The sequence below is a fragment of the Bos indicus x Bos taurus genome, chromosome 11 (assembly GCF_003369695.1).
Source record: "Bos indicus x Bos taurus breed Angus x Brahman F1 hybrid chromosome 11, Bos_hybrid_MaternalHap_v2.0, whole genome shotgun sequence".
NCBI lineage: Eukaryota > Metazoa > Chordata > Mammalia > Artiodactyla > Bovidae > Bos > Bos indicus x Bos taurus.
The window spans coordinates 14,640,994-14,665,470 of NC_040086.1; the positions used below are offsets into that span (position 1 = coordinate 14,640,994).

Here is a 24,477-nt window from a genome sequence, read left to right on the forward strand (position 1 = left end):
CCAACACAAAGTAAATGTTCTTATATCTAAATGTTAGAGTATTGCACTTTTAATTACTGAGGTATAATTTACATACAGTAAAGTTTTAGGGATCTGTATAGTTCAGTGAGTTTTGACAAACAGTTTGTAAACTGTCGCTACAGTCAGTATATGGAATGTTTTGTCACCACAGAAGCCCCTTGGGTCTCTTTCTAGCTGATCCCTTTGCACTCCCCTTTGCTATTGGCAGTCAGCAGTCTCATCTGTCACTATAGTTTTGTCATGTAAATGGCATCATACAGTGTGTAGCCTCTTGTGTCAGGCTCTTTTCACTTAGCATGTTTTTGAGATTCATCTCTGTTCCTACATGCATCAGTATTTTGTTCCTTTTTATTGCTGAGTAGTATTCTGTGTATGCTGCTGCTGCTGCTGCTAAGTCGCTTCAGTCGTGTCCGACTCTGTGCGACCCCATAGACGCCAGCCCACCAGGCTCCCCTGTCCCTGGGATTCTCCAGGCAAGAACACTGGAGTGGGTTGCCATTTCCTTCTCCAATGCAGGAAAGTGAAAAGTGAAAGTGAAGTCACTCAGTCATGTCCGACTCCTAGCGACCCCATGGACTGCAGCCTTCCAGGCTCCTCCGTTCATGGATTTTCCAGGCAAGAGTACTGGAGTGGGGTGCCATTGCCTTCTCCAATTCTGTGTATGGATGTACCTTAATTTGTTAATCTGTTCACGAAATGGTGCACATCTGGGTTGTTTCCAGTTTTTAGCTTTTATGAATAAAGTTGGTGAATATTCACGCACAGGTCTTTGATGTTTTAATTTGTTAGGGTAAATATGTAGAAGAAGAGCTAGATCATGTAGTAAGAATATGTTAATGTTGTGAGGAACAACCAGACTCTTCAAAATGGCCATATGATTTTATAGTCACCCCTGCAAATGTATGAGAAATTCATTATACTTTTTCTTGTAATTTTTTCCATTCAAAATTAAAATCTTATAGTTTTAATTTGTAGTTCCCTAATAGCTAATGATGAAGATCATTTCTTGTGCTCTCTTCTTTGGTAAAGTATATGTTTTGATCTTTTGCACACTATTTTTTAATGACTTTTTAAAATATCATTGTAAGAGTTCTGTGTATATTCTGGTTACAAGACCTTTATTAGACGTATTGTTTGCAAATATTTTCTCCTTGTCAGTTTTTGGCTTGTCTGTATATTGTCAACTCTGTCTTTTGAAGGGCAGGAACTTTTAATTTTTATGAAGTCTGGTTTATCAATTTTTCTTGTTAAGGTTTGTGATTGGCCTAAAGCCAAGATCACAAAGAATTTTGTCTGCTTTCTTTTATAAATTTTATATTTTTAGGCTTTACATTTAGGTCTATAACCCATTTTAACTTAATTTTTGTATGTCATGTGAAGCTTTTTTGCTTATAGATACCTGTTATTCCAGTGTCGTTTTTTAAAAAAGCTCTTCTTTCTCCTTTGAATTACCTTGTCATCTTTGTCAAAGTCAGATCAATAATGTCTGTAAGGGTCTATTTCTGTATTTCTATTCCATTGATTTATACATCTCTCCTTTCTCCAGTGGTCTTGTACTTTTAGATAAGAGATAATCTATGCATTTTCATTTTCTACTATCGTACTGACATCCGAGATTCAAATAAGGCAGTAAATCAACTTCCTATTACCAAAGAATATTAGGTAAGTGAGTAATTATTGAGCATGTGAGTTTATTTGTATAGAATCAGTAATTTCACTTGCCTCCATGTAATGTGGTAAAATTCCTTAAAAGATTTTGTTCAGATGTTGCCAGTGAGAACAGTCATACACTGTTAATAGGAGTATACATTGGCTCAAGCACTTTCAAAAACCATTTTGTTGATTTCCGGTTAATGGAGAATATGTGATGAACCTATGACTCATCAATTCTACTTCTTAAGCATATATATATACACACTAGAGAAACTGACACATGTATATAAAGGGACAGGTACAAGACTGTTTACTGTAACATTATTTGAAATATTGGAAAACTGGAAACCTACATATCTTTTCATAGGAAATAGTTAAACTATAGGATAGGATACTATACAGAAGTCAAAATGAATGAATTGGATCTCTGTATGGCTACATAGATCTCAGAAACAATGTATAAGTTTAAAATAAAGTGATACAAATAAAATAGGAACAATAGAAAAAATGTACAAGTAAGATAGGCACTTAGTTCTTAATACTAATTTCTGGGAAGGAAAGGAGCATGGACATGGGAAGAGGAGCAACAAAGGGAACTTCTGTTGTATCTGTTAAATTGCACTTTATTTTTAAAATTCTAAGGCAAATGTGACATTATCAATATTCCAACCACTCAGAATGCAAACGCTATTTTACTGATTTTTGTAACTTGCTTCTTTTTTAAATTATAAAACCAAAAATGTAAACAGATTCTTTTAACAAAAAAACGGAAAGTAAACATCTACGTAGTTTGAATTGACTTAAATGCTTAATAATTTCTTCGTGTGTCATTATCAAGTACTTATCGAGCACTTATTCTGGATCAGACACTGTAAAATACTAATGGCACCATAGTAAGAAAGAAAGTACCCTAAGGGGCCGGATCTAGTTAGTGATTTATTTGAGAGGCGGCGGAGGAAGGTGGTCAGAGGTACACACTGATAAGGGGACAGCATTGCTTTTTTTGAAAAATTTTTAATTTATTTTTGGCTGTACTGGGTCTTCATTCTTGAGCAGGCTTTCCTCTAGTTGCGGTGAGTGGGGGCCACCCGCTCGTGGTGCGCAGACTTCTCGTCTCGGAGGCTTCTCTTGCTGTGAATCACAGGCTTTAGGCGCTTGGCCTTCAGTAGTTGCAGCACTTCAGTTCAGTTGTTGCAGCTCCTGAGCTCTAGAACACAGGCTCAGTAGATGTGGCGCACAGGCTTAGTGGGTCCACAGCATGTGGGATCTTCCTAGGTCAGGGATCAAACCCATGTCTCCTGAACTGGCAGGTGGATTCCCCACCACTGAGCCACCAGCGAAGCCCAACAGCATTTCTTAGTTATTGTGTGTGATGTTTATAATAAGACTTCATCTATTCTTTGTTATCAAGAGAGTCATGATATTTTATTGATTTTGACATTTCAAATTATATTGAAGAATAGCATGGGAATTTTTAATTAAATAGGGACATGAGTTGGGAAAAACAAAAAGCAGTTCTTATGGATGATTTCCACCTTTGCTTTATTGTATCTCTGTATTAGCCACTTATGACGCATTGCAGATTCTAGTTCAGTTCAGTTCAGTCGCTCAGTCATGTCCGACTCTTTGCAATTCCATGAATTGCAGCATGCCAGGCCTCTGTGTCCATCACCATCTCCCGGAGTTGACTCAAACTCATGTGAGTCCATCGAGTCAGTGATGCTATCCAACCATCTCATCCTCTCTTGTCCCCTTTTCCTCCTGCCCCCAATCCCTCCCAGCATCAGAGTCTTTTCCAGTGAGTCAACTCTTTGCATCAGGTGGCCAAAGTACTGGAGTTTCAGTTTTAGCAGCATTCCTTCCAAAGAAATCCCAGGGCTGATCTCCTTCAGAATGGACTGGTTGGATCTCCTTACAGTCCAAGGGACTCTCAAGAGTCTTCTCCAACACCACAGTTCAAAAGCATCAATTCTTTGGCACTCAGCCTTCTTCACAGTCCAACTCTCACATCCATACATGACCACAGGAAAAACCATAGCCTTGACTAAACAGACCTTTGTTGGCAAAATAATGTCTCTGCTTTTGAATATGCTGTCTAGGTTGGTCATAACTGTCCTTCCAAGGAGTAAGCGTCTTTTAATTTCATTGCTGCAGTCATCATCTGCAGTGATTTTGGAGCCCCCAAAAATAAAGTCTGACACTGTTTCCCCATCTATTTGCCATGAAGTGATGGGACCGGATGCCACAATCTTATTTTCTGAATGTTGAGCTTTAATTTTCAAAATCAATGAAATTTGCATATACTTGCTGGACTGGAAGAAGCACAAGCTGGAATCAAGATTGCCAGGAGAAATATCAATAACCTCAGATATGCAGATGACTCCACCCTTATGGCAGAAAGTGAAGAGGAACTCAAAAGCCTCTTGATGAAAGTGAAAGTGGAGAGTGAAAAAGTTGGCTTAAAGCTTAACATTCAGAAAACGAAGATCATGGCATCCAGTCCCATCACTTCATGGGAAACAGATGGGGAAACCTTGGAAACAGTGTCAGACTTTATTTTTTTGGGCTCCAAAATCACTGCAGATGGAGACTGCAGCCATGAAATTAAAAGACGCTTACTCCTTGGAAGGAAAGTTATGACCAACCTAGATAGCATATTCAAAAGCAGAGACATAACTTTGCCAACAAAGGTTCATCTAGTCAAGGCTATGGTTTTTCCTGTGGTCACGTATGGATGTGAGAGTTGGACTGTGAAGAAGATTGAGCGCGGAAGAATTGATGCTTTTGAACTGTGGTGTTGGAGAAGACTCTTGAGAGTCCCTTGGACTGCAAGGAGATCCAACCAGTCCATCCTGAAGGAGATCAGCCCTGGGATTTCTTTGGAAGGAATGATGCTAAAGCTGGAACTCCAGTACTTTGGCCACCTCATGTGAAGTAGTTGACTCATTGGAAAAGACTCTGATGCTGGGAGGGATTGGGGGCAGGAGGAGAAGGGGACGACAGAGGATGAGATGGCTGGACGGCATCACTAACTCCATGGACGTGAGTCTGAGTGAACTCCAGGAGTTGGTGATGGACAGGGAGGCCTGGCGTGCTGAGATTCATGGGGTCGCAAAGAGTCAGACGCAACTGAGCGACTGAACTGACTGAACTGAACTGTTACCACTTGAAAGAAATTTTCTATACATATTTTGATCGTGCTGAATTTTTAGGTCCTTTTAGAGCTTAATTTTGAATCAAGAATAAATGCTGTCATGTTTCAAAGAAAATAGAAATGTGTTACTAAATGGCCACACGTGCGACCTTTTATGCCAGTTCTCATGGTACTGTCATTTGTGAAATAAAAACTAACTCTTGAAAGGATCATCCAACAATGAACATGTTACATCATATTTGAATACAATTAGGTTAAACAGTGCTTATTTTTTCTCATTATTATTGAAATCATGTTTAAAACCATTTATCTAAAGTAAAATCTTGAGAAGTCAAGTTTATTTCTCTAACACACTATTATAGTGGTTTTAAGCATCAATACCATGAGATGATAAACAACAAAAGACTTTCTGCTCTGAAAATGAGAAACATTGAGGTATGTATTCCTCTCATGCAGAGCCACATATTCATTAGAATGCTTAAGTACTGAGAAGTCACAGGATAACAGTTTTCTAGCTTACTTGATCACAACCCCACCCCCTTTTTTCATCCCTGTATCTCCTAAAAAGAGCATGCTTTGGAAAATGTTTTAGTGTATTCTTAGGTTAGGCTTCTGGAGAAGGCAATGGCACCCCACTCCAGTACTCTTGCCTGGAAAATCCCATGGATGGAGGAGCCTGGAAGGCTGCAGTGCATGGGATCCCTGAGGGTCGGACACGACTGAGCGACTGCACTTTCACTTTTCACTTTCCTGCATTGGAGAAGGAAGTGGCAACCCACTCCAGTGTTCTTGCCTGGAGAATCCCAGGGACGGGAGAGCCTGGTGGGCTGCTGTCCATGGGGTCGCACAGAGTCCGACACGACTGAAGTGACAGCAGCAGCAGCAGGTTAGGCTTCGCTGGTGGCTCAGACAGTAAAGAATCTGTCTGCAGTCTAGGAGACCCAGATCTTCCGTGGGTCAGGAAGATCCCCTGGAGAAGGAAATGGCAAGTCACTTAAGTATTCTTGCCTGGAGAATCCCATGGACAGAGGAGGCTGGTGGGCTACATTGTCCATGGGGTCACACAGAGTCAGACCCGACTAGAGCGACTTAGCGCATGCATACATACACACACACACGCACATGATTTATACAAATTATTATTTTTATTTTAAAGTAGGACAAAAGGACCAAGCTGTGGAATGGTATAAGAAAGGTATTGAAGAACTAGAAAAAGGAATAGCCGTCGTAGTTACAGGACAAGGTAAGGTTGTATTTACATTTATTTAGTGGCATCCCAAATTATATTCACATGATTGCCCTGATTTCCGATATGTTTATCTAAATAAAAGTATTTAACAGATTTTTAAATGCTACTGTTACTCTTTCTAGACTTACAGTTAATGCTTTATTACCTGTGCTAAAAATGAAGTTATGACCAAATATGCTTAAACTTGATTACCTATAGCAGTAAGATAAAAAATGGTATATTACTTGTGTCCTCCTTGGAACCATGATTCATGATATTTTAACCTATTTGTAGCCCTGGCTTTGAAACCTCACTCTTTCCTCACTGTCAAGGCAGGGAGGGAGTAGTTAATCCACAGATCCCCCTTTTGCACTGTGGGTGATGCTTTACTGTGTGTTAGAATATGAGCTGTAATGTTTGTTTTTATTTACACATGGTCTTTTAAAATCAAAGTAGTTATTTTTCATTTTTTCTGTCACATCAAATTAAAAATCAGAGTCTAATATTACCGTTAAATATACAGACAACAAATTTCTGCACACATACTGTGTACTGAAGCATCATTTTATGTGCTTCATACTTATCATCTCTCTTAATTTCATCACAGCCCTACACTCTGAAGCTGCTACTGTTATCCTTATTTTTCAGATTAAAAACCTTAAGTGGGAAGAAGTAACTTGCCTGAGATCTCATAGGCATGAAGAGGTAGAGTCAGGATTTGAACTCAGGCAGTCTGGCTTTAAAACCTGAATTCTTAAATACTGTATGTGAATATGTGTTATATGTGACACTATTAAATGAATAAAGTACTTCGGCTATCATAGCTCTGATAAATTCAAAAGCAGAAATTATAATACATGGGCTAAGAATCTTAGCCTTAGGGATCAATCCACCCAGTAGATATTTTATCTGGCTGACTGATTCTATAATTTATATCAGCTAATCTCCAATAACTACAATGTGTCCAATATTTACCATGATTTTTTCTGTCTCCTTTTTATTTTGACTATTTCTCTAGCTACTGGGCTCCTATATAAAAGAGAGCAGGGAGGTTGGGTCTTGGAGACTTTCATGAGTTTATGAGCATCACTTTATAAATTATGTACAAAAATTTTTGTCAAATGTATAGAAGAAGAGATCAAAGAAAATGAGTTATGAGAAAAATATTTCATTGAATTGAAGATGCCTTCGATTGTACCACTAAGAGAAAAAAATGTCAGTTAAACTATTAACACATTCTCTTCTTATCACATACAATTTTAATTTTAACCTTATTCAGTTTGCTGTCTTGATCTTATTTAGATATAGCTATAATAGAAATATTAATATTTATAACCAAGTTTTTGTATGCAGAAGCAGTGACAAGCTATGTTGTGACTGCAGTCTGGCTAATAGCATTAATAGGTTGGCACTGGTGTTAAAACACTTCCCAACTTCAGAGATTTTTAAATGTAGGGGAAAAAAATATGTCTCATAAGCCATGAAATCCATGAAATACCACACTAGGTCTGATACTCTCATAAGGAACTATAACTGATTTTTTTTAAGATATTATTTGAAAATGATATTTTCTTAATTTCTTTATAAAGACAATGACTTCTCTTGAGATTAGTTGTTATGATAACTTATCTGGAAGCAGTGTTAGTAGGTAAATGTAGATATTTTAATTATTTTTTTCTACTTTTTCTTTCAGGTGAACAGTGTGAAAGAGCTAGACGTCTTCAGGCTAAAATGATGACTAATTTAGTTATGGCCAAGGACCGTTTACAACTATTAGGTATCAGTTAATGAATTGTATAACTGCAATGAGATACATTTGAAATCTGTGTTTAGTGAAATTCTGAATATAGTTAGAAATAAATCAGTGATCACACTGGATCAATGGTCACATAAGAACACATTTGAAAATATGTTCTAGTCTTTTTTTTAACTCATGAAAATTTTAAAATACAGAAAAGAGCATATTGAACTAATTATCTGTCACTCAACTTTGGTAATTATCAGTTTATCATTGGTCTTGATTCAAGATTGGCAAACTGTAGCCTATGGACTCAGTTCAGTACACTGCCTGTTTTTATAAGTTGACACAAAGCTGCTCTCATTTCTTTGTATATGATCTGATTGCTTTTGTGCTGCAGTGGCAGAATTGAGGTGTTGATACAGAGATCATGTAGCCTGCAAAGCCTCTTAATATATAACTTTTGAAAGTATTTTAATATTTAGTCTCTGGCTCTTTACAAAAAATGTTTGCAAACCCCAGTTTATATCCCTGCCCACTTTCCCCAGCTTCATATTACTATTTTGAAACTATTTCTTCATATCTTATTTCATTTATCAATATTTTATATTGTATCTCAAAAGATAAAGATGCTTTAAAAATAAAATTCCCAAAGTGAGAAGAATGTACCTTCTTATGTTTCCCTTCTTTCCTCCTTTCCTGTGTATCATTTTTATTTTTCACTTAGCTTTGTACTTGGAACCTTCAAAATGAAAATTCATTTCATTATAGGTAATGAAGGTAATGATTCCTCCTCCTGAGGAAACTGTATTAAATGGGGTCATGGACATGACCACCAGGGGGAAAAAATTGCCAAAATACCATTATCACACCTAAAAAAAAAAATAGTTCTTTTAATACAAACATAAAAGTAATAGCCAAAAAAGGTCAGTTTCTAGATTTAATATATAATGTGCAGTCAGTATCTCATAATTTAATAACTGCTACTGTTTTTTTATAATTTAATTGTTTGAATCCAGATCTCAAGAAGATCCATACTATATGTCTTTTTTTTTTTTTTTAAATTTATTTATTTATTTTTCTTTTGATTTTATTTTATTTTTTTAAACTTTACATAATTGTATTAGTTTTGCCAAATATCAAAATGAATCCACCACAGGTATACATGTGTTCCCCATCCTGAACCCTCCCCCCTCCTCCCTCCCCATACCATCCCTCTGGGTCATCCCAGTGCACTAGCCCCAAGCATCCAGTATCGTGCATCGAACCTGGACTGGCATCTCATTTCATACATGATATTTTACATGTTTCAAGGCCATTCTCCCAAATCTTCCCACCCTCTCCCTCTCCCACAGAGTCCATAAGACTGTTCTATACATCAGTCTCTCTTTTGCTGTCTCGTACACAGGGTTATTGTTACCATCTTTCTAAATTCCATATATATGCGTTAGTATACTGTATTGGTGTTTTTCCTTCTGGCTTACTTCACTCTGTATAATAGGCTCTAGTTTCATCCACCTCATTAGGACTGATTCAAATGTATTCTTTTTTTCTATATGTCTTTTTTTAATATACACATCTGGTTTTTTCTTTTTCTTGGGATTTATGAACCAAATCTTTGTCACATAGTTTTTCCTGTAGTCTATTTTGCTGCATGTATATCCATGTTATCTTTTAATGTATTCTTGTCCTCCCTATAAATTGATATTTGAATATAGAGGCTTAATTGGATTGAAAGTAGACTTTTATTTCTTAATGATAAGCCTGCTTGATGGGTGGTTTGTGTTTATGCATCAATAGTTCTTAATGATGTTAGTAGCAGTTGATGACTTGTGCCCAGTGACATTGTAATTGTCATTCTTTCTGTGTTTATCAGTTGGAAAAGGACTATAATGAGACACTTCTCATTTTGTATTTGATGGTATAGGCTTTAAAAATAGGTTATGGTAAATCAAAGTGGAACTAAAACCCACCCTTCTTGGGTGGTTGTTTCTACCATCGCTTGAAGTGATACAGATAGTATAGAAACTTGGCAAACAGCAGACTTTATCTGTTGCTCTGCAACTTTGATAAGTTATTTAGCATGTCTCAGTCTTTTTTATTTCATTTGTAACATGAGGCTGATAGATAATTATTGTCTCACCATATTTGTGACCAATAAATTGTTGAGTAAGCAAGTACTTAGAAATGCTGATTTTTGTTCATCTCCTTACCTGTGTGTAATCACCATCACCACCCCTGCTTTTGAGTAGTATATATACATTTGTATTTTATTCATTCAGTCATTCATCCATTCATTCTTACATGGTCTGTTGTGTTTATAAATTTTCCCCCCACATTGTTGAAAAAAAAGCCCTTACTGTTTTCAGATAGCTAATAAGACAGTGTTCCCCTGGCTCCTGTGGCTGACAGGGTTAGTAGTGTTATAGTACATCAAGGGTTGTTGTAGTAAAATAACTACCTAGTTGTTCTAATTGGTCCTTTCTGTGTGTTTTAGCTGTAATACTTTGTAGTATATATACAGAGTATCAATATATGTGATGTAGATTGTTTGATTATGGAACATTTTATAACTTGTTTCAAATTGAACAATGGCTGGTTTTTAATCTTTTATTGTAAGTTGTGATATGGTAAAACATTACAAGCAGCTCATCAGTTTGTAGACTTCTCTTTAAATGTAGCTTTGTGATTTCTTATTTGTGTTATTAGAAGAATGGACAAAACAGATATATAATAGTAATATAACATGAAGCTAGGTATTAATAGAATTAATATTTGGGTGCTCTTGTTGTCTATTATCAAAAATACGATATGTCCATTCATGAAAGACGTTACTTTAAAAAAGAGAGGGTGGAATAAAAGACATCATCAACATATTCCTGTCTTCTGAGAATGCAGAATTTCTGGGAGTTATATACAAAAGACAGTAAAGAAGTGTGCAAAAGTGCACAGTAGAGTGTATTTGAGTATCATGTGCTATTTAAAAAATGGAGCTTTTCAGAGGTGGGATGGCTGATAGGTACCCAATTAGGATGAAGAATGATATTGGGAGTTCCCCACACAGACTGGTTTGAGAGGATATATCTTCTCTGATGGAGGTGGGGAAGAGTTCCTATGTATAATATATCTTTAATTTAGTCAAAGTGGACCTTAGAGCAAAGGTTAAGTGTAAAACCTGTTATAAATAGAAAGGTAATTTTGGCAGTGACTTCTTGGTATGCTTGGCAGTTGCTCTTTTTAAAAGATTTAGCTTTATTCAGTGTCCAGTTATTAAATCCTTACTCTGTACCAGATACAGTGCCAAGGAATATAAACTGAATTTATTTCTTAACTTGGGAAATATTTACTGGGTGGTTATCACATTGTAAGCACTTAGGATATAGACAAGGATCCCTGTGTCAAAGAGTTTATATTCTAGCAGGAGGAATAATGACAGTAGGCAATAGACATATAGAATAAACAAGTTATAGCATGTGTTAGATGGTGATAAATACATGGAAAAAAGAAAGCATAAAATACAGTACAAGGGTTTAGGAGTAGATGAGAGGTGGTCTGAATTCTTAGCTTTAAATAGGATGGTCAGGGTATGCCTCTTTGAGAAGCTGACATCAGTTAGTCTTGCAGGTGTCTGGGAGAAGAAAGTCTGCGGAGAAGTAAGAGCTGATGCAAAGCCTTAAGAAAACACATCTGACATGTTGAGTTTCCCTGGTGACTCAGACAGTAAAGAACCCGCCTGCAATGCAGGAGACCTGGGTTCAATCTCTGGGTTGGGAAGACCCTCTTGAGAAGGAAACAGCAACCCACTCCAGTATTCTTGCCTGGAGAATCCTCATGGACAGAGGAGCCTAGCGGGCTACAGTCCATGGGGTGGCAAAGAGTTGGACATGACTGAGCACACAGCTAAGAGACCAGTGCGCCAGAGCAAGGAGAATATAGCAGAGATCGAAGAGCTGATGGTGGAGGTGGGGAGGGGAGGGTCTTGACAACAGGCAGGGTTTTAGAGGGCATGATGAAGATCTGAGCTTTTACCACGTGTGAAGTGGAGTACACTTAGAAGGATTTTTAGGAAAGGAATAACATCATCTGGCCTCCGTATAAAAAGGATCCCTGTTGTGATGTTGCAAGAGTATGAGTAAGACAACTGTTATGGTAAGCTGGGGGAAATGGAGTCTTGGATTAGGGTGATACCAGGAGTAACCATCAGCTGAATTAGTATTATATTTGAAGGTTGAGCAAACAGATTTACCGATAGATTGGATAAAATATTCTGTTTAAGGCTCGTGTTGATACAGTGGAGGAGGCATAAATAGATAAATCATCACTGCAGGATGGAGATAACATGTATTTTGTGGAGATGGGAAAACACGTGTCTGAGAAGTCTTCCTGGAAGAAGTAAAACCTGAAGTGGGGATTTAAAAAGATAAATAAAAGTTATTAATGTCTGGGAGTAAGGATATTCCAGGAGGAACTAACAGCATGAACGTAGACTGAGGGACAAGGAAAACCGTGGTGCTGATGGAGATGTGAATTTGGGATTGCTCAGGCATGAGAGATGTAGGCAGATCATGGCAGACCTTGCTGGTCATATCAGGGAGCTTCAGTGCTGATCTGGGGGCAGCAGGAAGCTGCTAAAGGGTTCCCTTCTAAGTAGATCACTGAGATGATTGTGTGGGGGTTGCCCATGAGGGGATCAAGAAGCAAGGTGACTTGTTTCATGTTACATCATTGGTTAATCTATGACCTTTAGTCATTCTGAAAGAAAGCATTAAACTAAGTTTACTTTCTTAAAAAAATAAATAAACTGGAGCAGATTTACATTAGCTGTGTCCTGCTATTGTATATGTGTACGTTTTCACACATATAAATGTAAACCCTACAAACAAGTTCTGTGGTTTTTTATTCTTAGTTATCAGAACTAAGGATTTGTTTCTGTTTCTTTTTGCTATATAATGAATGTTTACATGACCTTTTTGTTAACATTGAAGAGAATGTTGAAGAGAGTGTTAATTGATAAATAAGACATTTACAAATCAGTTTTTTCTAATTTATGTCTTTAACCAACACAAATGGTTTCTTTCTCAATATGGTGATTTGATGAGTGTTATCTTTGAGAAAAATCAGATGACCTATCTGTTAACTAACAATAATAAAAGGGCTCCAAGATATATTGTATCAGCCAGTTCTAGGATACAAAAGCTTTGTGCTTTGTGCAGAGAGGGTAGCTGCTATTTAACCTGTCCCAAAGGCATGTGTGTTTGTACCATAAACCAAGCATGGCGCCTGCTTGTCTGACCTTAGCAATGAAAGTTTAAGAGAGTCAGTATATATGTGCTACATTTCATTGACTTCTTAGTACTGGAGATAGGAATCAGTAATGAGAGACTTCCCTGGCAGTCCAGTGGCTAAGACTCTGTGCTCCCAATGAGGAGGGCCTGGGTTCAATCCCTGGTCAGGGAACTGGATCCCACATGCCTCAACTAAGAGTTCACATGCTGCAGCTAAGATCCTGCAGAGCCAGATAAAGAAATGAAAATAAATCATTTAAAAAAAGAATCAGTAATGATAACTTGGAGTATTTCAATAAAATAGATGTGGTCAAAATTTAGCCCTAATATAAATGAAGCCCAGGTAGGTCCTTTATGTATTACTTTATTTAATCCTTGAAACCCTTGGAAAACTGATGCTGAAGCAAGTTCATACTAGTGAATGAGTGGTGGAGCAAGGTGTTCATCAGTTAGCAATATGGGGTGACTTGACTGGGAAAAGAGTGCAGCAGTGATGTAGGGTGGCAAGAAAATTCAAACCGCTACACTTTGGGGCTTCATGTCCTAGACATAGAGACCCAGATCTTGAGAGGATCACATTGTAATTTGAACTGGGGGGGAGGGGTAGGGTTGATATAATCCTTTAAAATATTTGATTAATTTAAAAATAGATACTATATGCACATGCCAAAAATTTTGAGAAGTTGGAAAAGCATCCATCCCATACTGTGTCCCAGCCACTCATTTCCCCTCCCCAGAGACAGCTAGTATTTACCAGTTTCTCTGGGTCTTTTTTAGAGAGAATTTTTAGATATTCAAATATACATGTGTGTTTAAATAAATGGTAGGGTACTGTACACACAGTTCTGCAGCTTGCTTATTCCCTTCTGCTTTATTGCATTTCTTTTTTGCTGATGAGATGTCCTTTTTTTTTTTTTTTAAATCTTTCCAGATCCTAGCCAGCTCACAGCCCACGTCCTCTGTAAAGTCTTCTTAATGTTCTCTTTCTAACTCTATCCTGTTCTCCCTGTACAATGATTTGGATGTATTAGATACTCAGGAAATGTTTACTGGTGATAGTAGTGTTATAGAATTGCCTCAGGTTACCAAACCTGAATAATGCATATTTTGAACACAGTAATTCACTCGTTTATTTTTGTTGCTATTTTAACGTCTGAGTTTTTGCTAATTAGTTATGTTGTTAAAGATAATTTTATATAAATGCAAAACCCTTTACTATATAACTTTTTAACACCTTGAATCATTTTTAATTTTCACATAAACATTTTTTATTATGTTGTTTTCTGTTTATTTTTTTCTTTTTTTACACTCCCCTCTGTTGCATAGAGAAGCTGCAACCAAGTTTGCAATTTTCCAAGTCACAAACGGACGTCTATAATGACAGTACTAACTTGACATGCCGTAATGGACATCTCCAGTCAGGTGGGTTTAGGTTAACTAACATGTCAAATAATAAAGCTTGCATGCAAAGTAGAGTCCTGCTTAACCTGATAATGTTGATTTGATTTTACAGTGATAGATTTGATTGGTTTTTGTTCGCACAGGACTATGTAGAAAAAACAGCATCCTTGTCGTTCATGGTATGTAAACGTAACAGATAGGTGTAGCCATTCTCAACCTGTTATATATGCATATTTTACAACCTCCAAGTTTTGAGATGATAAAATGTGAAGGCTCATTTTCCTAAATTATTAAGATGTTCTTTTGTTTCTATTTTATTTTGAGCTTTGGTGTTTTTTCCTGTCGCTACCTGTACCAGATTTTTATAAAGCAGTGTTTTTTGAGACAATAATTTTAATTTTTTGATCATATACCAGTTTTCAGTGCATATACATTTCACCTATACAATGAATGAGTATTTAGTTATAACCCCTGTTGGAAAAAGTTTGAAGCTGAGTTCACACAGTAAGGAGAAACATTAGAATACTATTATTTACTATAGGATAAATTTGTTTCCCATAAGTTTTGAGCATCACATCAGCTCCTACAGAAAATTAAATGGTTTTTTGCCTTGTTTTGTTTGGGTGGAAGGAATCTTCATTTCCTAGGTTCTCTGACATCTTGTCTAGTTTTATTGATAACTTTTTCAGAATTAGTTTTGTGTCCAGTGCTTAAATTTTATTAAAGTAAATATTACTTTGTTCAAACTGTAATAGAAAACTCATAGTATAGACCATAAGAAAACTGCTTTCTTTACTCATATGTAATAAGAAAGTTTAAAGATTTCTTGTTTTTTAAATTTTTATTTAAATCAATTATATATAACTGATTTACAATGTTATATTAGGTCCAGGTGTGTAGCATAGTGAATCAGTTATACATATATCCACTCTTTCTTAGATCCTTTTTCCATATAGGCCATTACAGAATATTGACTAGAGTTCGCTATGCTGTACGTTAAGTTCTTATTAGTTATCTACTTTATACACAGTAGTATGTATATGTCAATCCCAATCTCTATTTATCCCTCCCCTCCCTTACCCCCTGGTAATGATAAGTTTGTTTTCTACATCTGTAACTCAATTTCCATTTTTCCTCCCCTCAAGTTGTCTGATTTTTTTTTCTTGCTCTCTAGCTTCACATTACAGGCTCTTGCTCTTTTCTGTGCTTTTTAACTAAAAGACCTGCTTTAATATTTCTTTTAATGAAGTTTTGTAGATAGTAAACTCTCTCAGCCTCGTGTCTGAAAATACCCTCGTCCTTACTTGGCTGGTCACCGGAATAGAGAATAGATGAAAGTTAACATTGTTTTTTCCTTCAGCATTTTGAGCACACTTGGTTGCTTGCTGACCTTTGTTATTTTTATGAGAAGTCTGCTATCATCCTCACAGTTCCTTGTAAAAATTTTTATCCATTTATAATCTTAGGACTGTATATTTTCTGTTTGTAGAAATTCTTCTCCAGTCTCCTTTTTCCCGTTTGAAGTGAGTGATAAATACTTACCACCCTAGACGGATCTTGCTTTTATTCACACTTTGGCTTTTAATTGTTGTCATTCTCTTTTCTTCCTTGTTTTTCCTATAGGGTCATTATCCTTTAGTTCCTTGAACAAATGGTACAGATTTTCACCGTACCGTGTGGCATATGGGATCTTAGTTTCCCAATCAAGGATTAAACCCATGCCCCATACACTGGAAGCAAGTTCCCTTCTTTGGAGTTTCCTTAAGCTATATTAAGGGATATTATGGCAAAGGCTTTTGTCTTTAAGCTAGTCTTTTCTCTAGGCTACTCTAATTTGCTGACTGATTTAACAGTGAACATTTCTATTAATAAACTCTGATGTTTGTTATATAGTATATGAAAATATTATTTAGAAGCAGTGAGATTTGAACATTTAAAGTGTATAATTTATGTAGAAGAGCAGAGTAGGTAGGTCATGTGACCTTTTAGACTTATTAGAAAATATCTTATACTTGTTTATTTATATGTGCGTGCATGCATGCCCAGTCATGTCTGACTCTTTGCCACCCTTGGACTTTAGCTTGCTAGGGTCCGTTGACCATAGGATTCTCTAGGCAGGAATACTGAATGAGTAGTCTTCCCGACCCAGGGATCGAACCCCCATCTCCTGTGTCTCCTTGCATTGGCAGGTGGATTCTTTACCACTGAGCCACCTGGTAACATAGATACAGCACGAAATACTTGGCATATTAACCACATCTTTATACTCTTTAAATTAAAATTACCTTTTAAAACTCTTCTGGTGGCACAGATTGGATTTTCCTACTGTTTTGTAGTCTGAAAAGTTTGGAATGATGTGCTGTTTGTTCCCGCCCCCACCCCCATACAGCCTACCCCTAGTGCCTTTACTACATTTTGTTTCTTTAATTTTTTGCAGCTTTTAAATAAAACAAAACAAAAAAGAAAAAAAATTTGGCAGCCTTATTTTTTTGGTACCTTTTTTGTATCCTCCTCCTGCCCCCACAAATAGTTATTTCTTTTTATGACAAATATGTATTTCTTAAAATTATACACCAGGAAAAGGAAAAGGCTAAATACTCATAATCTTGTCCACACCCAGTAACAATCATTATGAACACTTTAGTATATATTCTGACTGAAGTCTTATTTTGAGATACTGCTGAAATAAAAATAATATTACTAGCTTTCAAATTTGTACTGGTTCTTATATTAACTTTTATAATGTTTAGCCACAATTTTCTGACCATGATGACTTTATTTTTTCCTTGATAGAAAGTGGAGCTGTTCCAAAAAGAAAAGATCCGTTAACACATGCTAGTAATTCACTGCCTCGTTCAAAAACAGTTATGAAAACTGGACCCACAGGTCTTTCAGGCCACCATAGAGCACCTAGTTGCAGTGGTTTATCCATGGTTTCTGGCGTGAGACAAGGACCTGGTTCTGCAGCTGCCACTCATAAGGTATTTCGAGACAGTAACTTCAGTTGCTATGCTGTTGCAAACAAAATTTTGAATATGACAATGCTTGCTTAAATTTATTATAAGTACTTTGTAATACCTTAAGAGAATTGATAAGTTCCACAGAGTTGAATGATTTCTTTTCTTTTTTTTAAAATTTAGATTTATAAAAATCTAAGTAGGGACTTGCCTGGGGGTCCAGTGGCTAAAACTCTGCACTGCCAAGCCAGGGGACTTAGGTTCAATCCCTGGTTAGGGATCCTGCATGCTGCAACTAAAAGATACTGCATGCTGCAGTGAAAACCCAGTACTGCCAAATAGTAAATAAATACAACTTTTAAAAATAAAAAGAATAAAAAATAAAGTCTAAGTAGCAGATGCAACTTGCTACTAAAAAGCAAATCTTTTTTTTTCTCTATTATCTTTGAAGGAAATCTTTCTAACTAGGTGTTTTTAACAGTAAGTTTCTTTATCCAGTCTGTTTTATGTATTCTTTATCCAGTCTTTTTGTTTCTAATTTTATTTAATTTCTTTATTTGGCTGTGCCATGAAATGTGGCTTACCATACCAGTTCCCAAATCAGGAACTGAACCCAGGCCTTCAGCAGTGAAAGCAGGGAGTTCCAAGCACTAGACCACCAGGAAATTCCCTACAGGACATTTTACGTTTGTTATTTGTATAATTATGTAAATGTACATAAGTGTTTATAACATTAAACATACATAGAGTTTTGTTACAATTCTAACAAGGATCAAAATTATGTGAGTGTGTTGTCATAGAGCCTTTTTATTTCATAGTAAGTAAATCTCTCTGGATAAAATCTTCTATAAACCCACTTCATGCCAAATGTAGTTCTATAGAGAATGCCATTTTATCTTAGAATAAATATACAATTTGGGGATTTTATATCTATTTTTTGCTACTTTTATTCCTTTAATTCTGTGAACATTAAAGTTAACTCACATGTGAAAATTGCAAACATTATGTTGTGTTTTCACATCAAAATTTTGTGTCCTTCCAAGAGTACACCAAAAACAAATAGAACAAATAAGCCTTCTACCCCTACAACTGCTGCTCGTAAAAAGAAAGACTTGAAGAATTTTAGGAATGTGGACAGCAACCTTGCTAACCTTATAATGAATGAAATTGTGGACAAGTAAGTATTGTCATCTAAAGTGGTTTATGGAGTTTAAACATTTTTTACTGGCAAAATATATCATTAGTAAAATGGATAATAAATATCTTGTCTAATTTACATATTTAATTTTTATGATGGTTTTCAATTACTGTAAATGAGAAAGCCGTTGCTGTACTGATTTAACTATACAGTTTCACTCTTGTTAACATAAAAATGGCTGCATTACATAGAGCTTAGACTTAATATTATAATAACTGAAGAATATGTGTGTAGTTAACTGAAATTCTGTTTCTTAGTGGAACAGCTGTTAAATTTGATGATATAGCTGGTCAAGAGCTGGCAAAACAAGCATTGCAAGAAATTGTTATTCTTCCTTCTCTGAGACCTGAGGTAAGGACTTTATATTGTCGTTTTCTTATAGCATCATCCATTACTGAATCCATAGTATCAGTAAATAAATGAGCTATACTAGAATGATTAATTCATTTAACAGTAGATTTGATTTTTTTTTAAAGGAAAAATCATTAGCAGTTGATGTTAACTGTATTGGAAAGGAGATTGACTATAATGGTAACTAATTCCCAATGCGTTTGTAATTAAGTTTATAGGAAAAATAGGTAACAGGCAATAATTTTATATTAAGGTAAGAGAGATTTAAAATTAAAAGACAGAAATAATACTTGAGAAAAGAGAAATTAAGATAAGGTTATTTAAAAGAATTATTTTGAAGATATTAAGTGATCAAAGTAAGTGAAGAGCTGATAAGTGATGGGTAGGGGCCTAACCTTCCATCCCATAATTTTTTAACTCACTGAAGAAGTTACGTAATCTTGCAATTGATAATAAATATTTAATTTTCCATATTTGGTATTGTTTTGGATTTTCACAATTCACAGATTTCATATTTGATGCTGTTCTAAAAAAATTGCAAAAAATAAATCTGAGGATCCAGTCTGGGTCAGCTGTTTCTCTTCCTCCTGAGCTATCAAGTCTTTGTGGACTCGTTTACAGAATCTAATGAACATAGATGTTATATGGCACGTTATTGTGAATGCACTCTTAAACGAACGTGTAAAGGTTGTGTAGCCCTATTTTTCTATAGTCTCTGTCATTCTCATACTGTTTGTAACTTGTGAGCACCAACTATACTGAAATTTATTATTTGTTGATTCTACTTTCTTTTACCTCTTGCTCATTCTAAGAAGCAGTGTGCAGGAAATCACTGGTTTAATATACTAATTGAATATTCTTAATACTCAATAAAATAATAAGAATTATTAAGGTGGAAAGCATTTGTCTTTATAGTAGCCAAATTTGTCCCTTGTACCACCTCAGGCCACACTTTGAGGAAACATATGATGGTTTGTATTTTGGGCTAACTTTTTCCCTAGGGTTATATATAAGCATAGTAAATGCAGCAGACTGAGTATTGACCAAAAAAATGCTTGTTGAAAGGATTCATGCAACCGCAGACCTGAAAAGGATCTTAGCAGTCGTTTAGTCCATTTGTTGCCAAAGAAACTAGTCCTAAGACCTAAATTTCTTTCTCTACATTTTAGTTAATTGGTGGATCAGTCTCAAGTATGGGCTTTATTATAAATGATGTTCTTCTTAGGGTACAAAAATATATCTAAAATTGTAAAGGTAGTAAGGAAATATCTGGACTGTGTTAGAAGTCATTCAGCTTCTGCTCTATGCATAGCTTTAAGGAACATATCTAAAGTGGAGAGTAAGGTCAAACAGCATATGAATTTACATTTAGGAATATTTCCATGGTAGGGCCATACTGTTTGAAAAAACTGGAATTTCAAAGTTGAATAATCTAGGCTTGGGCGGGGCAGAAGCTTTAGTAACTGTACTAAATTGGAGCTTAAGGAGAAACAGCATCTGAGGTAGAGCCAGATCTCAGGATTGGGACCATTTGTCTATCTCTGCATCTGCCAATTTGAACATTTTTATAATTCCTGTTAAGATTCCCGAGAAAGAGAATATGATTGTCCTAGCTCATCTTTTCATCATTTCAGTAGACTGTAAAATGGATCATGGGTCAGAGCTTATTTCATAAAGCACCTTCATTGTGCAGCAGATCAGCTTTATTCTCAATTCTCCACAGTGGGGAGCTTGCATGGATCACAATGGGGACATTGTTAGGCTAGATTGGAAAGTTGGGTATGACAGGCATCATGATGAATTTATTCATTTTTTTACAGTGCTGGAATTTTTATTTCATCTTAAAAACACAGAATCATAATTTTGTTTTTGTTCAGTCACTCCGTCATGTCTGACTCTTTTCAACGCCGTGGACTCCAGCACGCCAGGCTTCCCTGTCCTTCACCATCTTCCAGAGTTTGTTCAAACTTATATCCATTGAGTTGGTGATACTGTCCAACCATCTCGTCCTCTGTCATCCCCTACTCCTCCTGCCTTCAGTCTTTTCCAGCATCAGGGTCTTTTCCAATGAGTCAGTTCTTCACATCTGGTGGCCAAAGTGCTGGAGCTTCAGCATCAGTCCTTCCCATGAATATTTAGGATTGATTTCCTTTAGGATTGACTGGTTTGATCTGCTTGCAGTCCAAGGGACTCTCAAGAGTCTTCTCCAACACCACAGTTCAAAAGCATCAATTTTTTGGTGCTCAGCCTTATTTATGGTCCAGCTCTCACATCCGTATACTGGAAAAACCATAGCTTTGACTATACAGACTGTTGTTGGCAAAGTAATGTCTCTGCTTTTTAATATACTGTCTAGGTTTGTCATAGCGTTTCTTCCAAGGAGCAAGTGTCTTTTAATTTCATGGCTGCAGTCATCATCTACAGTGATTTTGGAGCCCAAGAAAATAAAGTCTGTTACTGTTTCCATTGTTTCCCCATCTATTTGCCGTGAAGTGATGGGACCCGATGCCATGATCTTAGTTTTTTAATGTTGAGTTTGAAGCCAGCTTTTTCACTCTCCTCTTCCACCTTCATCAAGAGGCTCTTCAGTTCCTCTTCACTTTCTATTCTTAGGGTGGTGTCATCTGCATATCTGAGGTTATTGATGTTTCTCCCAGCAGTCTTAATTTTGACTTGTGCTTCACCTAGCCTGGCATTTTGCATGATGTACTCTGCATGTAAGTTAAATAAGCAGGGTGACAGTATACAGCCTTGACGTACGCCTTCCCCAATTTTGAACCAGTCCATTGTTCCATTCCAGTTCTAACTGTTGCTTCTTGACCTGCATATAGATTTCTCAGGCGGTAGGTTAAGGTGGTTTGGTATTCCCATCTCATTAAGAATCTTCCACAATTTTTTGTGATCCACACAGTCAAAGGCTTTAGCATAGTTAGTGAAGCAGATGTTTTTCTGGAATAGCCTGGCTTTTTCTATGATCTAATGGACATTGGCAATTAGATCTCCAGTTCCTCTGCATTTTCTAAATCCAGCCTGTATATCTGGAAGTTCTCAGTTCACGTACTGTTGAAACCTAGCTTGAAGGACTTTTGAGCATTACCTTGCTATCATATGAAGTCAGTGCAATAGTGCAGTACTTTGAACATTCTTTGGTATTGACCTTTGGAATTGAAATGAACACTGACTTTTTCCAGTCCTGTGGCTACTGCTGAATTTTCCATATTTGCTGGCCTATTGAGCACAGCACTTTAACAGCATCATCTTTTAGGATTTGAAATAGCTCAACTGGAATTCTATCACCTCCACTAACTTTGTTCTTAGTGATGCTTCCTAAGGTCCACTTGACTTCACGTTGTAACTACATTCAGATGGATATATCTTTCCTTTTCTTCTTTTCCTTTCACTTCTTTTCTCAGCTAGTTGTAAGACCTTCTCAACAACAATAATTAAGTTACTGAACACTAAAAGTGGCTTGAATGAGATAAATAATATTAAAAATACATTCTTGAGTTAATTTATTCTCAGAATTACTTAAAGCAAATACTTTAACCTTTGTTCATTCGAGATGGTTTTCAGTAGTTAAATGTATAAGCAAACTATGGTATATCCATGATAATGAAATATTATTCAGCACTAAGAAGAAATGAGCTATCAAGCCATGAAAATACACAGAGGAACATTAAGTACATATTGCTAAGTCAAAGAAGACAATCTTAGAAGTCTAATACTGTGTGATTCCAACTAGAATAACTATGGAGACAGTAAAAAGATCAGTGGTTGCCAAGCATTCGTAGGGAGGGCAGGAAGGTTAAATAGATGGTGGAGAAGGTAGTTTTTAGGGTAGTGAAACTGTTCTACATGAAACTAATGGTAAATATTTGACACAAATAGTGGACCCTAATGTAAACTATGAACTTGGGTTAATAATAATGTATCAGTATTCATTAGCTGTATTAAATGTGCCATACCAATGCAAGATGTTAATAATAGTGGAGGTGGGGGAGGTGAGGAGTTACATGGAAACTCTATTCTTTCCATTAAATTTTCTGTAAACCTGAACCCACTCAAATAAAATTTTGTCTCTAAATTGAATATCAGTTACTTCATATGGTTCAACTTAAAAGTACACACACTTTCACTGTTCAGTAAAATGTTATCAGTTGAGTCTTCACCCTTCATGCCTGCCATGCCTGGTGCCCTTGAGTTTGGCAACTATGGTTTAATGTCTCTAGAGAAGGAATGGAGAAGGCAATGGCACCCCACTCCAGTACTCTTGCCTGGAAAATCCCGTAGACGGAGGAGCCTGGTGGGCTGCAGTCCATGGGGTCGCTAAGAGTCGGACACGACTGAGCGATTTCACTTTCATGCATTGGAGAAGGAAATGGCAACCCACTCCAGTGTTCTTGCCTGGAGAATCCCAGGGACTGGACATCCTGGTGGGCTGCCGTCTGCGGGGTCGCACAGAGTCGGACATGACTGAAGTGACTCAGCAGCAGAGAAGGAAGTATCTGCCTCCTTTTGTTGTGGAAGAGCAGTACACGCTGCGTGCTCTTGGTCAGGGCAGGAGCATGGTTTCCGTTGTTCCTCACACAAACTTTCAATCAGTCCCCCATTTTTGGCCAACTGCCTTACTAGTGCTTTCTCCCATACCTGATTCCTCCAATTCCAGAGCTTTTCCAGGGTTTTTTGTTCATGTCAGCTTGCTCCTGGTATCTAGGTATCCCTTCACAAGCAGGTGCTTAGTTTTAGCTCCCTCAACTCCATTAAATAATTTACCACACTTTATCAACTCACCATGTACAGAAATTTGTGTCCTCTGTTGTTTCCTTTTGTATTTTTGTTTTGTTTTGTTTTGAAGATGTATTTCTTTTTTTATTCATTTACTGTTATTTTGGTGAGATCTCTAAAAGAAGGGGAGAAGCATTCTTTGTTCCGTATGTCTTGTTTAATCAGCCTGCTTTCAGTTTTTTAAATGTACTTTTAAAATGTTTTTAATTTTGATCGTGGCTGTACTGGGTCTTCACTGCTGCACAAGGGGGCTTTCTTTAGCTGTAGTGAGCGGGGACTACTTTCTGTTGTGCACGGGCGTCTCATTGTGGTGGCTTCTCTTATTGTGGAGCACGGGCGCTAGGGCACACAGGGTTCAGTGGTTGCAGCTGGCAGGCTCAGCAGTTGTGGTTCACGGGCAGTTGCCTCACAGCCTGTGGTGTCTTCCCAGGCCTGGGTCTGAACCTGTGTCCGCTGCGTTGGCAGGCGGATTCTTAACCACCGGACCACCAGGGAAGCTCAGTTGCTTTCAATTTGTTCAATAAGAATTTGGGTTTACTTCACTTTGTTTTCTTCTGTTTGGGGTAATTGTAGTAATTTATTGATAATATGTTCTCTTTAGAGCTCTGGGCAGCTCTCTTTTGGAGGATGCTACTGATCACAAATAGTACTTTTTAGATAACAAATAATACTCAAAATGTCTGGAAAAAGTGTCTCTAGAATCACA

At 36.8% G+C, this 24,477-nt stretch overlaps 1 protein-coding gene across 4 annotated transcripts in view; it reads left to right on the forward strand.

Moving 5' to 3' along the window:
- The window catches only part of SPAST (spastin), a 55,623-nt gene that overhangs the window by 11,985 nt on the left and 19,161 nt on the right, over positions 1-24,477 (forward strand). The window contains exons 2-7 of one of the 4 annotated variants that reach the window (XM_027554962.1): positions 5,988-6,071; positions 7,750-7,833; positions 14,406-14,501; positions 17,274-17,461; positions 18,481-18,614; positions 18,893-18,986. In XM_027554962.1, coding sequence (XP_027410763.1) covers positions 5,988-6,071; positions 7,750-7,833; positions 14,406-14,501; positions 17,274-17,461; positions 18,481-18,614; positions 18,893-18,986 — 680 coding nt within the window. Of the gene's footprint in view, positions 1-5,984; positions 6,072-7,749; positions 7,834-14,405; positions 14,502-17,273; positions 17,462-18,480; positions 18,615-18,892; positions 18,987-24,477 lie in introns of all 4 variants that reach the window. The other 3 variants (XM_027554961.1, XM_027554964.1, XM_027554965.1) reach the window with 3 other exon arrangements.